Source organism: Trichosurus vulpecula, chromosome 9 (genome assembly GCF_011100635.1).
Source record: "Trichosurus vulpecula isolate mTriVul1 chromosome 9, mTriVul1.pri, whole genome shotgun sequence".
Lineage (NCBI taxonomy): Eukaryota > Metazoa > Chordata > Mammalia > Diprotodontia > Phalangeridae > Trichosurus > Trichosurus vulpecula.
In genome coordinates this window covers 198,171,820-198,185,305 of record NC_050581.1, presented here as the reverse complement: position 1 = coordinate 198,185,305, position 13,486 = coordinate 198,171,820, and the positions used below count along the sequence as shown (strand labels likewise).

Here is a 13,486-nt window from a genome sequence, read left to right as displayed (position 1 = left end):
AAATGCAAGGAGAACCGCACAGCTTCTGATTTCTTCTGTGGGGTCAAGCTTGGTCACAGTAGTTACACAATATTCAGTTGTAGCATTCCTTCCACTGGCGTCACATTAGTCATCATAGTTTTTTTCCCCTGATTCTGTGTACTTCACCCTGTAACTAAGTCTTCCCATATTTCTGAGTTTTTTGTTTGTCATTTCTTACTATACAATGATAATACTATATTTCATTCATTTACCACAATTTGTTTAGTCACTCTCCAGTAGATAGATACCCACTTTCTTTTCTGTTAAGTCACTTTTTTCAAGTATGTCTCTTTTATTTTTTTTTAATTTTTAAAATTTAAAATTTATGTATTTGTTTTTAGTTTTCAACATTCACTTCCATAAGATTTTGAGTTTTAAATTCACCCTTCCCTTCCTCCCCCCTCCCCAAGACGGCATGCAATCTGATATAGGCTCTTCATATACATTCATATTAAACATACTTTCACATTAGTTGTGTTGTAAAGAAGTATTAGGACCAATAGGAGGAACCACGAGAAAGAAGAAACAAGACAACAAGAGAAAAGGAGACAAACAGTATGCTTCCATGTGCATTCAGACTCCAGAGTTCTTTCTTTGGATGTGGACAGCATTTTCCATCGTGAGTCTTTTGGAGTTTTCTTAGAGCATTGCATTGCTGAGAAGAGTGTATGAAATTTAGTCATCACACAGTGTGGCCATTACTGTGTGCGGTGGTCTCCTGGTTCTGCGCGCTTCACTCAGCGTCAGTCCATACAAGTCTTTCCAGGTTTTTCTGAAATCTACCTGCTCATCATTTCTCATAGAACAGTAGTATTCCATTACTCTCGTGTACACAGCTTGTTCAGCCATCCCCTAATTGACGGGCATCCCCTCAGTTTTCAGTTCTTGGCCACCACAAAAAGAGCTGCTGCAAATAAAAAATAGGCAATTTTGATTATATATATTTTTTTTACACGAACAAAACCAGTGCGGTTAAAATTGGAAGGGAAAATGGTAACTGGGGGAAAAAAATCTTTGCAGCGAGTTTTTCAGAAAAAAGTCTTAGATCCAAGATCTATATGGCATCCCAAAGTCTTAGCACAGTGTTTAGCTTTGATTGCTTAACACTGGCCAAGACTTTGGAATACCCTGTACGAGGAACTGATTCAAATTTATAAGAAGGAGAAACCAGTCCCCCACTGATAAATGACCAGAAGGTATTAACAGGTAGTTTAAAAGTAAGAAATATAAGCTGTCAACAAACTTAGGAAAACAGTGCTCCAAATCATGAGTCACTAGAGAAATGCTAGTTAAAGCAGTTGGGAGGTTTTCGTCTCACCCCTGTCAGGTTGACGAAGGTGACGGACGAGGAGGAGGACAAGCAATGAAGGTGGCGCCTTAATGCATCGCTGGGGGAGCTGTTGGGGCCTCCGTCCTGCCCTTCTGGAAGGTCATTTTGAACTGTGCACATGTCCTTTGTTTTGAGGCCTCTATTCCAAAGAGATCAACGAAAGAGGAAAAGACTGGACAGCATCAGAGAACACTGGGAAGGCCCAGATGAACAGATGCATGGTGAAAGGAGCAGAACCAGGCCGGAGATGAAGGGTGCTGCTCCCTCGCTCCAGATGAGGCCTGACAGTGGCATGGTTCAGAGAGGACTCTATCTTTGTATCTGGTCAATGTAGAAATTTGTTTTGCTCGACTATGTGCATTTGTTTAGAGGGCTTGCCTTTTTGTTCATTTGGGAGAGGGTTACAGTTAGAGTGATAGAAAATAAATCCTTGTTGATTGGTAAAAAAGTAGTTTTAAGAGACTTAGATTCCTCAGCCCCTTATACCTGCTTCCTAACCCCATCTCCAGGAGCAAGGCAGCGGGAAGGTTAGTGGTATATGGAGAAGTTACTTTTTCTCTGGAAAATCTTCCTTTTATGGTTTTAGTGTCTTAGAAGGACTTTGCAAGCAGGTTCTTTCTTCTGCCTCCCTTATGGTTCTAGTGGCTGCGGGACCTTCTCGAATGATGCTTTTATCCAAGCTTTCTGAGTGAAGAAGGTGCTTTCCTAGCCCACCTCTACAGATCACTCCCCTAGGCTCAGATGTCCTTCAGACACTGGAGTTTTTGGTGGGGCTGGCTCCCGAAAGACTCAGCTTGTCTGTTGTCTTCTCGCTGTCCTGGTTGGTTTTCCTGAAGCAGATTCTCCAGCTGGCTCTGCGCTTCTGCTAAAACTTAGCTCTGAATGTGCAGCTGAGCTTAGTCTGCCTCTTTCTTTTGTACCTATCTTCTCTTACAGGGGTCTCCAGTAGTTGGCACCTTGGATTCCCTCTTCTTTTCTCCCTTTTGGACTTCCCACCGGCTGAGAAAACTTTTGATGACCCAGTTCATTTGCAGAGCAGAGCTGATGGCCAGGCCCTGATGTCAGTGAATGTTCACCCCTTTTGGGGGGGTGCCTCAAGGTTCTAGCTCTTTACCTACTAGAAGGCACTAAGAAGACCAGAAAGGTAGGAGGAGTGCAAGGGAAGGACTTGATTTGAAGAGGTTTAAATTGGAGGCATTTAGGTGGTGCAGTGGTTTGAGCCCTGGGGAATCACAAAGACTGGAGTTCAGATTCTGCCTTAGGCTCTTCAGAGCTGTGTAGGCCTGGGTGAGACACAGAACTTCTTTTCGTGTCAGGCTCCTCACCTGTAAACAGGCCCTTGGACTTGGTGGTCTCTAAGGGCACTTCCACCTCTAAATCTGTCATCCTCTGGTTCTCAGTGACAAACCTAGTCCTTCATTTTTGATCTTGAAGGCAATAGAGAGCCAGTGGAGTTTGTGGAATAGGCAAAGCTAGGTCTAATTCAGTGAAGCTCAACAAAGGTTGCAAAAGATGGCACTCCGTTATTGTTTGTACATTTTATTTCCTGAAAGGGGGCAAAACAAGGATAGTTGTCAGAGGGAACCTCGGAGAAAAAAGTCCTTAGAGGAAAGTACTTGGGGAGAAGCCCCGACACTGCTGGCGGCCTCTAGAGAGAAGTTTGATGGCCAAGCAGCTAATTCACATCGGATGCTGAGGAGGCTTTGGCCTTCACAGCTGGGACGTGGGCAAGAGTCATGCACATGAGGAGGCATGAATGTGCTCCCATCCGCCCTCATGGCTGAAATCCCAGGTCATCGCCTCGACCCCAGCTTTCTGTAGGCTGTGCCCATGGAGTCCAGAGAAGTGGTTCTGATTGGTGTCCCTGGAAGGCCTGTGCACCCCGAGATACTCATGATTCTTGAAATAGCAAAATAACTTCATGTCTCTGTCCATGACAGGAACAAAAGAAAGTGCGTGGTAGGGTCATGTTATAAGTAAAACCATCTCAGGAGATTGGCCGGTGAGCTGTTCCAGATGATCTTGACTCGAAACATTCTACTGGTCAGGCTCGTCTCTGTCAACGCTTTTGCCCCCAAAGCATCCTGGGCTTTTTATTTTGATAATAGGCTCAGATTGTGAAAAAGATTAATGACCCAGAGGGGGGCTCTAGTCCTCCATAAGGAAGGAATGGTGAAGGAAGGCTTTTTGCTTTTGACTTCACGAATTCAAGTGAAAGACATTCTCATTCTCCCCTTGAATTATAGCCAGTTTAGTGGCATTACGCGCGGTGAAGGATGTTGAGGAAATTCTAAGGCAATTGTAAAATTACATTGTAGAAGCCTGTTTATGACGCTGTTGTTACGTACTCCAGAGAAGCAAGTGGTCTGGATTGATTTTAAATAAATGATTTGTGTAGGCTGGAAAGTAGAAGGCTATATACCATTTTGGCTGCCTTCAAATCAAGATGGTGTAGCCTGATTTCTTTCAGGAAAATCTCCCATGTGCTGTGAGGTCCAAAGTCCTTAGTGGCATTTCTGGCCGAAATTTGATAAACTCTGATAGGAAGTACGTCTATTTGTGATCCCCCAAAAGTGACTTTTCTTTTAACTGTGAAACCACAGCATCCTTAGTACCAGTAATACAAAATGTATTTTAAAGTGGGGTTCCAGAGTCCTGTAGAGTCCTGTTTGAAGGGCTTCTCTGTAATTAAAAGTGCTGCCTTTACACTTAGTAAAAATCCAGGGGAGTGGAGAAATTGATTTTTGTTTTTGGCTAAAGGAAAGCTGTGCGTTTCCTTGTATGGGCTAAATGTCACTCTGTTCATGTCTTAGCTTAGCTGCAAGTCAGGACTTGTACTGTTCCGCCAGGTTGTCATAGAAACGCAGCCAACTGTCATTCCAGCTGGAGCTACTGATGGTTTTATTCGTAGGTTTGCAAGATTATTAAAATTTAACAAAAAATATTGATTTACTTTTTATTAACACTGGGTGGTGTTTACCTTGGTTCAAGCTGAATGAAAGCTTTTCTCTGTTTTGTTTTTTTAAAAAAATTAAAGTGAAATTCAAGTATATTAAATCCCTTTGGTGTTTTGCTGTTTTTCCTTAAAATGTTATCTAGACTCTGCAGCATTAGGAGCTCAGTGAAATGGATTTTTATAAATCATTTTCCTTTTTCTTTGTTTAAAGGAAGAAAAAAAAAGCAAAAAACAAAATCACCTTTAACTTAACATAAAAGATACCTGTCAGAGAAACATGAAATGCTGCATCAGGTGCCTAATCTTAAAGTTTTCATTTTATTTCTGTTTCCTGAAGCCTGGCAAGAATGCTTCAGTGCACTGGGTTTGGAAAGTATATGTTTTCATATATGTACGTGGGAGAGAAATGACTTCCTTTCTAACTCATGAATAAGACAGGCCGAACTTATTTACAGTAACTTTATCTAATGGGCCGTGGATGAGGGCTTTTATGCAAAATAGGCAAGAGACTTGAATTAACTCTTCACATTGGCTGCACATTGGATGTCCAGGCTTCACCAACATGTGGCATTTGAATATAGAAAAGAGGTGCCAGAAATTCAATTTTTATTTAACACATTTCAGAATGGCCGGGTCATCCATGCAGCGCTAAATGTAAGTTTTGTAATGATGCAGTATTCATTGCCTACAAAAGACAAACAGACATTGTTTATTCTATTGTTTTGAAATTTTTTTTGCCTCTTCAGGGAGTAATTAATTAGTTGATGAATGTAAAAATCGACATCATCTTTTGGCTTGTGACAAGATTTGCTGGAGGATTGCTTTAAGGAGCCTCTTGACAGGAGAGATAATCATGTCATTGACTGTTGACAGCTGAGTTTTTATTTCTTTTTATCACTCTCAGGAAATCACTTCTAGTGGTAGGATCTGCAAGGTGAATCTATGCAGATTTGGGGATTGCATCATACAGATGAGGAAACTGAGGCTTGGGCTCAGCCCTTTGCTCAGGGTCATATGGTTGGGCCTTAAACCTGATTCTTCCTGCTTCTAAGTCCAGCACTCTCTGATATGGAAGCCATCATCGTCATTATTGTTGTTATTATCACATCTGCCAATTAATAGTCAGTAAACACTTATTAAGTGCCTGCTGTGTGCCAGAGCACACTCCTGAGGAGCTCACAATCTAAGGTGGGAGATGGCACGCAAAGAACTATACAAACAAGCTGTAGACGTGGATAAGTTGGAAATATAGTTAGCAGAGCAAAGGCATTAGGAAATGGTGGGAAGGCTTGGGAAAGGTTTCTTACAAAAGGCAGGATGTTAGCTGGGACTTGAGGGAAGCCAGGAGGTGGATATGAGGAGGGAAGGCATCCTAGACCTAGGGGACAGTTGGAGAAAATGCCCAGACTCAGGAGAGGGAGGGCATGTGCCAGGAAGAGTGAGGAGGCCAGAGGGACTGGATCCCAGGGTACATAATGGGAGGAGGGATGGAAGGTATAAGGAGGTTGGGCAGGGGGCTTTGAAGGCTAACCAGAGAATTATGCATGTGAGCCTGGAGGTGAGAGGGAGCCATTGCAGTTTATGAGTGGGGGCAGCGTAGTTGGACCTGCACTTGAGGAAAATCACTGACAGCTGAATGGATTGGAGAGAAGAGACCGAGGCAGGCAGCACCCCTGAAGGCTATTGCAGTAATCTGGGCATGAGGTGGTAAGGGCCTGTACCAGGCTGATGGCAGTGGCAGAGAAGAGAAGAGGGTGTATGTGAGGTGTTAATGGAGGGAAAATCCACTGGCTTTGGCAAAAGATCAGCCCTGCGGGGTGAGAGAGGGTGAGGAATTGGAGGTGAGGCCTAGCTTGAGAGCCTGGGTGTCCGGAAGGATGGCAGGACTCTGGTCACTAATAAGGAAGTTAGGAAGAGGGCGTGGTTTGGGGGGAGCAGAGTGCGTTCAGTTTAAGATGTCTGTAGGAATCCAGTTCAAGATGTCCAGTGGCTGTTTGGAGACGTGAGGTTGGTGGTCCACAGAGAGGTCAGGGCTGTGTAGGTAGAATCGAGAATCCTGGGCATAGGCGTGATCACTGAATCCATGGGAGCTGATGAGATCACCGAGTGAAATAATAAAAGGGGAAGAGAAGGAGGAACAGCCCAGAGCTCTGAGGGACATCCCTGGCATCCTGGTCATCTAGAGAGAAGAGAATGTCACAGTCTGCAGAGGTCAGGAAGGATGAGGAGGATTAAGAACAGGCCAGTGGATGTGGCAGTGAGATCTTGAGGGACGTCGGAACCGTTTGGTTGGATGGTGAGGTGGGAAGCAGACCTCAGTACAGCTAGCCAGCTGCCAGGAAGAGATTGCAAAGAAGAGACAGTGGGTATAATTAGAGGGTGAAATCTGCTGGAGAAAAGGGGACGGGCTGTGGGGGGGCACTCGTGTGTAGGGAGGAGAAGGGCCATCTCTTCATGTGGGGCTGGGGAAGGAGAAGAGGGAGCTCTGGTTTTTTCAGTAAGATTTGAGGCAAGGTTCTCCATTAGGTAATCTGGGAGGACTGAGGTTCCATAGTTCAGGTTCCATTGGTCAGAACATTTTCACTATGTTAACTTGGGGTTGTCCAGTTTTAGAGTTTTGTATATTTTTTAATAAGGGTTGAGATTGAAATGGAATGCTTTGTCTGTCACACTGGATCTGCCATTTTTCACTCTAGTTTTCTTTTGGATTGTCATGTAACCTAATTTCTAAAATTACCAGTATTTTTAACTTTCTGTTTTTATGTCAAATAGAATCACATGAATCTATGCTACTTTGAACGAGTCATGAGCTGAATATGTGGAAATCCAAAGGCATCCTCATCCTCTAGGGGTTGGTGCACCACTATTTCCTGTGCTGTTTTTTCAATTCCCACCCCAGTTCCTGGCTCCTGCTACCAAAATTCCCCAGTGATAGGACTCTCATTCCTCTGGGCCTTGTCAGCCCTCTGTCTTCCCAGCCCATTTGCTTGTCATTAGAACCCAGGGGACAAAAGACATTCGGATCCATGGTGGCTGGAGCCGTGAGCTGCTTTTCTGTGGCCATAGGATGAAGCACTGCAAGTCTCATCTTTTTGTCTTACTCCATGATTTCAGTGATGTAATGATGTCCTGGTGAGGAAACTACCTCTGACAGGGCAGATCAGTAACTGGTTGGCAGCTTCTTGTGTCATCTTCTGGCAGTGAGCAGGGCACTCGGAGGTCACTTGGCCTTGATGCATCAGAGGAGACTTGAATCCAGGTCTTCACGACTCTGAGGCTTGCCTTCCATCCAGTTCACTTGGCTGCCCCTCAGAAGACACAGATCCTGAGAAATCAGCAAAACCCGCATGTGCCACACGACCCATCCATCACCTGATCCGTCATGGGTCTTGGAACATCTCCTGTCGTTGGTCTGGCACGGCCTCTTTTTGTCCTAAGATTAGATGCCAGGAATGCGTTTCTGCCAATCGGCAGCCTCTTCCTCCTTTCAAAGCTGGGCTCAAGAGCTGCAACAGCCTCTGTGCCTCCTCTCCTGAACGCTTGCCTCTCCCCCCAGATGCCAGAGGCTCTCCCTTCCCCGAGGAACCTTGGCTTTACTTGAGACGTATTCTGCATCTTGCTTCTATGTTGTCCACTCTAATCTCCCTTCCCTGACATCCCCAGCAGACTGGGAGCCCCTTGAGGGCAGGGACGGTTTTATTTTTCTCAGGGCTCAGCACAGTGCCTGGCATCTAGTAGGTGTTGAATGTTTTCTGGTTGTCTTAGAAGTATTCACCCTGCTTGTTCAGGTTTGATCAAGAGAAGCTGCCCATGTTGACACACTCACACACACATGCATGCACGCACGCCCGAATCACTCTCCGTGCTCCTGTTTCTGTGGCCAAATGCTTTTGTGTGACTTTGATTTTAAAATGCCCCTGGTGTCATTGGTTATTCAGTCAATAAGCATTTATTAAGTATATTTCCATTACATGCTCTTATTTCTATTATATATTTAAAAGGAAAAGCAGACTGTCCACAACAGATTGGCAGTTTCATGTGCAGTTGTCTTTTTTTATTAAACAGTGTTACAGAAATGCTTGTTTTATTCCATAAACTAAAAATAAAATAAAACAGAATAAACTGGGGATGGATTTGTGCTCATTCCTGCTCTTTGCCTGGGCCTCCCACACCAAAGGGCATCTGGGAGGGACTCCTCGGAAGAGGAGCTGCCTGTTTTTTCGGACCCTTCACTTCCTCACTTGTAAAATAGGACCAAAGGGACTGTCCTTGCATTGAACCTCACATGAGAAGAGCTTGGTGGCGAATGACTTTGCCAAAGTGAAAGTGCTCTTGGTGGCCTGTCTGGGGACGTGAGGAGAGAGGGCATCTGTCTGAAATTGAGGCCCTGGCTCAGTCTCGAGCTGAAGCTACACACTGGGATGTTGCCCCCTTCAGCTTGGAGTTGTACTTTCTATTTAATCCAGGAAACACTTATTGCGTGCCAACATAGAGCAGGGACTAGATGTAAGTGTTGGACATATGAATCCCCAGGTTAAACAGTCCCTGCCCTCAAGGAGCCTCCATCCAATTGGAAGGATCCTCAGAGATCTAAGCCAGATTAAGGAGGAAGAGAACACTTACTAGGGGCCAGAGACCCAGCAAGACTCTATGGACATGCGAGGGGGTGTCTGGTCTGTGAAGCAGGGCTGAGTAGGCATGTTGTAGACACATCATTTCCTCTTTTTTCCAACCATCAGCTGCCATGTGGGTGCATTTATTGTTTTTAATGGATAACTTTGTTTTATAAACTTTTGTTTTATAAACCATTCTTTACCTTGCTGTAGGCTGTGGAGTGTCCTCTCACATTACAATTTTTGGTATGAACATAGAGCACATTGGCATAGTGGGTTGTGGGTGTCTGTGCAGGCAGAGCCCCTGTGCTGTGGTTCCCTTTCTGTGCATCCTCCATGACGTGGACTTGGCTCCTTCAAGGTTACTCGGAGTCAGGATATGACAGTGGCTGTTTTGTCCCTTTCTTTCATAGGAAGAAGAAAGTGAAGAGGAGCCCAAACTGAGATACGAACGGCTTTCCAATGGGGTGACAGAAATTCTACAGAAAGATGCTGCCAGTTGCATGACAGTGCATGAGAAGGTATCGGGTCACTCCTGGGGCCTGATGGCATCAGCTCTAGGGATTTCTTGTTCAGGATCTCCCCACCTCCCCCCACATTAGCTCTTGGGGCATAATCCCAGAAAGTATGCAGAAGGGTGCTAGCTATGAATGGCTTATAATCTCTGTGACTTTATCAAGATAGTGTTTAATTGACTCTAAATTAGAGCAGTCAGTTAAACACAGTCATGCAGGAATTGAAAAGCACTGTGGCTAAGTAGGTGGAGTCACTGCAGAGGGAAGAAGACCTAGGAACAGCTCTGACTTTGACACATACTGACTGTCAGCAAGTCATCGAGGCGCTCAGGGACTCTGGCATCCCTCTGTGACCATAAATGGGAGATCTGCACTGGTGAAGGAAGTTGTCACACTGGGCATTCCTTAAGCAGTGAAATCATAGACCCAGACAGACACACACATACTGCAGTCTTTAACCTAAGAAAGGGCTGAAAAATAACTATTGCATGTTCAACCCGAGACGTGACTGCTAAACAAGCCTGCATAGACTGGTAAATACTCCAGATTGGTGGTTTGGGAAAGCTGACAAAAACCTCACCGAACCACCCAACCAGCGTCATTAAAAATGCATGCCCAGTGCCGTCAGAGATCTCCAGTTTTATCAGTATGGGGGCCATGCCTCCATGGTGAGAGTCTGCGCTCTCATGACATTGGAGATGTTTGATAGCGTCCGATATGTCATTATTAACATGATAGGCCAGTGAGTAGGTCAGTTTGGATCTCTTCCTTTAAAAAGACATTATTCACAGTTGCTGCTTACTTGTTCACAGCAGAGTCACTCAGAATAATCTTAGTTGCATCAAAGAGCGGTGTGGAGCAGGAGGTTGGCCAACCTGTGGCCCTGAGAACCAAGTCCAGCTCCCGCCTTGATCTGGCACTGCTGAGTTAAGAACGGTGCTTTTAAATGCAATCAAACTTTATTTAAAAATGTCAAAACCATTCCTAGCTCACAGGCAGTAAAAAGAGGCTGTGGGCTGAATTTGGGCCTCCAGCCGTAATTTGCCAACTCCTGGTTTAGAAGGATTGGATCTGCCTGTCTGATGTGAAAACAAAGCCAACACAATCCTAGACCTTTATTAAACACCTACTGTGTGCCAGGCACCATACTAAGCACTTTACAAATATTTTCTCATTTGGTCTTCACACGCTTTTATTATCTTCATTTTGTAGTTGAGGAAACTGAGGCTGATTGGCCCGGTTGTGCCCTCTGGCTGCCTCTGTATACTGTCACATGGCTAAGACTTTTCTAATGAGATCCCAGAGGAGCCAGTTAGGAGTTCTCTATGTGTGTGACTGTTCTGTCTTGGTCTCCTTCCAAGGCTCCCTTCCTTCCTGCCCACTGTGCAGGATGTCCCCCAAGGCTCTGTCCTTGACCTTCTTTCTCTTGCCCTTGAAAATCTCATCTCTTCCCATGGTTTCAGTCACCACTTGTGTGGAGATCAGTCCGTTGATCAGCAAACTTTTATTAAAGGTCAGCCAAGGCCGAGGCACCGTGCAGCTGGTTCCGTTCTAGATCCCCAGCCCTACCGTTCCCTTGACTCTAGGCCTTTCCCTCCACCCGAGCCCTGGACACCTCCATCTCTGGATGGTGGGCTGGCACTTCCCAGAGTGCATGGCCAAAAATGAGCTTCCTGTGTGGCAGTATGGGACGGTAGCTAGCCCTGGCTATAGAGTCCGAGGACCAGGGCGTAGATCTTGCTGCTGCCTGCTGCCTCTACACCTGGGACAAGTCACTCCACCTTTCCTTTATTTGTAAAATAGAGAGATTGGGCTAGGTGGCCCGTCCGGGACTTTGGAACTCTACCTTAGCTTCTCTGATATGGGATCCTGTGATGCTGTCCACCTCCCCAGCTGCCCCTCCTCCCTTTGCCATTAACTGTTTGAATTGCTCCTAAAGATTAAACAAAGAGAGAAGCTAACATCGTAGTGACAGCGTAACACATTCTAAGAATTGAGGGAGGATCGAAGTGGTGGAAGTTAGATTTTGAATTTTGCTACAACAGTCGAATGTTGCGCACTCCTTTCTGTGTTGATTATTTTAATTATTGCATTGTAGATTTTGTTTTTTAAGCAATTGAAAAACCTCAAGTGACACATGCAGGCAGGCCGGTTTTGAAAGTAACAGGTTGCTTGTGTATACGTGGAGGGAGGAGAAGACTGGGCATGCAGATTTACGGCTGTGCGTGTAGTCCTTTCTCTATTCTACTTGGTATGGAAATGCCCAGCTTTGTTATTTATTGTTGAGAAAAAAAAATGTAAATGAAAATATCAAGGGATGAAAGAGAATGACATTCACCAATAATAGTGAGGTGTTTCTGTAGGTGCCATTATTCAGTTGTGCAAAGTTAGATTGATCTGGGGGCTCTGTTACTCATCTAAAAGTTAGGGCAATGATATATCTCAATCCATATTTTAATAGATAATTCTCAAACAAAAGAAGGGCCTTATCTAAAGTTTTTATATTTTTCCTTTGACCTCTAATACCAAAAAGAAAGAGCTTTTCTATATACACAGGGAAAAAACCAAAAATATGAAGAGGATTGTATATAAAACTGAATCGTGTGTCATGAACCACTTTCTTTTCTGGTATATAATTCCATATTACTTTCAAAACTATCTGCTTATCTGTTCTTCCTTCTGTTTCGTTTCTGTACATTTTAAAAAATGCCCTTTTTGGAGGTGGAGGGCGACATCACTAATTCTAAACCTCCATTAAAAAATAGAGAGAAAGAAAAACAAAAGCCCAACAGCCACCAACAGCTTGTCACAAACAAGCTTAGAAAGGCACAGTTAATTCACACGGTAGCCGGGTCCGGAAATGTCTGTCTCTTTCTCCTCTTTAAATCCATTACTTGCATGCTGGGAATTGGGTCACGTACTTGATTATATGTCCACTGGAGACGTGGTTGGCCATTGCTTTGATCAGATTCTAGGTCTTTCCAAGTTGCTTTTATTTACAATATTGTCCTTGTGTAAATTGTTCTTCTGCTGACTTAATTCCTGTACATACCACAGGAATCCATGTACTCGGGATTCTCTGAAATCATCTCTTTCATCATTTCTGACAGTGCAATAGCATTCTATTATATTTGTACTCCACAGTTTGTTCAGCTATTCCCCAGTTGATGGACACTCCCTTAGATTCTAGGGCTTTGGTTTTCTGTTTTTCCTTTTAATCCTTCTTCAGGATCAAGAAGTTTGTTTTGCTTGCAGCTATTCCCTCTTCAGGTTTATCTTCCTTTATAACCCCCTGTTCCCTATCCTTGCTTATTTTCCTGTTAGATGATATATACTTTTAAAATTAAATTTTATTTTATTTTTCAATCCATCAGTGGTAGTAATCCTTCTTAACTTCTCACCTCTCCCCACCAATTTAGTGGAGAGACCTAATTTAGAAAGAAAGACAAGTAAAACCCCTGTTAAAAAACATATTTGATCACGAAAAACAAATTCTCACATTAGCCTTTTCCTAAAAAAAAATAAATGTCTCATTCTGTATCTGAGTCTTATCGCCTCGGTGTCAGGATGTAGGCAGCATGTTTCATCTGGAATCTTAGCTGGTTGTTGTGGTGATCAGTTTCCAAGCCTTTCACAATTATTTGTCTTTATAGTATTGTTGTCACTAAGTAAATTCTTCTGGTTCTGTTCACCTCACTCAGAACGGGTGCATGTAAGTCTTCTCAGGTTTTTCTCAAACGATCCCCTTCATCATTTCTTCCAGCACAATAGTATTCCGTTACATTCATATACGCTAACGTGTTCTGCCATTCCCCAATTGGTGGGTACTGCTTTGGTTTCCACTTCTTTTCCACCACAAAAACCACTGCTATATATACGTTTGTACGCCCTTAGTTACAGTTTGTTTTGCTTTGGACTAATCCATTCCTCAATATACCCTCCCTCTTATTCCCTCCTCTCCCTTTTCTCATTTCCTAGCTTTTCCCTTTTGAGTGAAATGTCATTCTTTAGCCAACCATGTGTGCTATTTCCACCACTTTGACCAGTTCAG

The 13,486-nt window shown here is 44.0% G+C and overlaps 1 protein-coding gene across 1 annotated transcript in view; it reads left to right on the top strand.

Moving 5' to 3' along the window:
* VPS41 (VPS41 subunit of HOPS complex) overlaps window positions 1-13,486 on the top strand; it is a 195,271-nt gene that overhangs the window by 34,876 nt on the left and 146,909 nt on the right. The window contains exon 3 of the mRNA XM_036738085.1: window positions 9,334-9,441. Coding sequence (XP_036593980.1) covers window positions 9,334-9,441 — 108 coding nt within the window. The remainder of the gene's footprint in view (window positions 1-9,333; window positions 9,442-13,486) is intronic.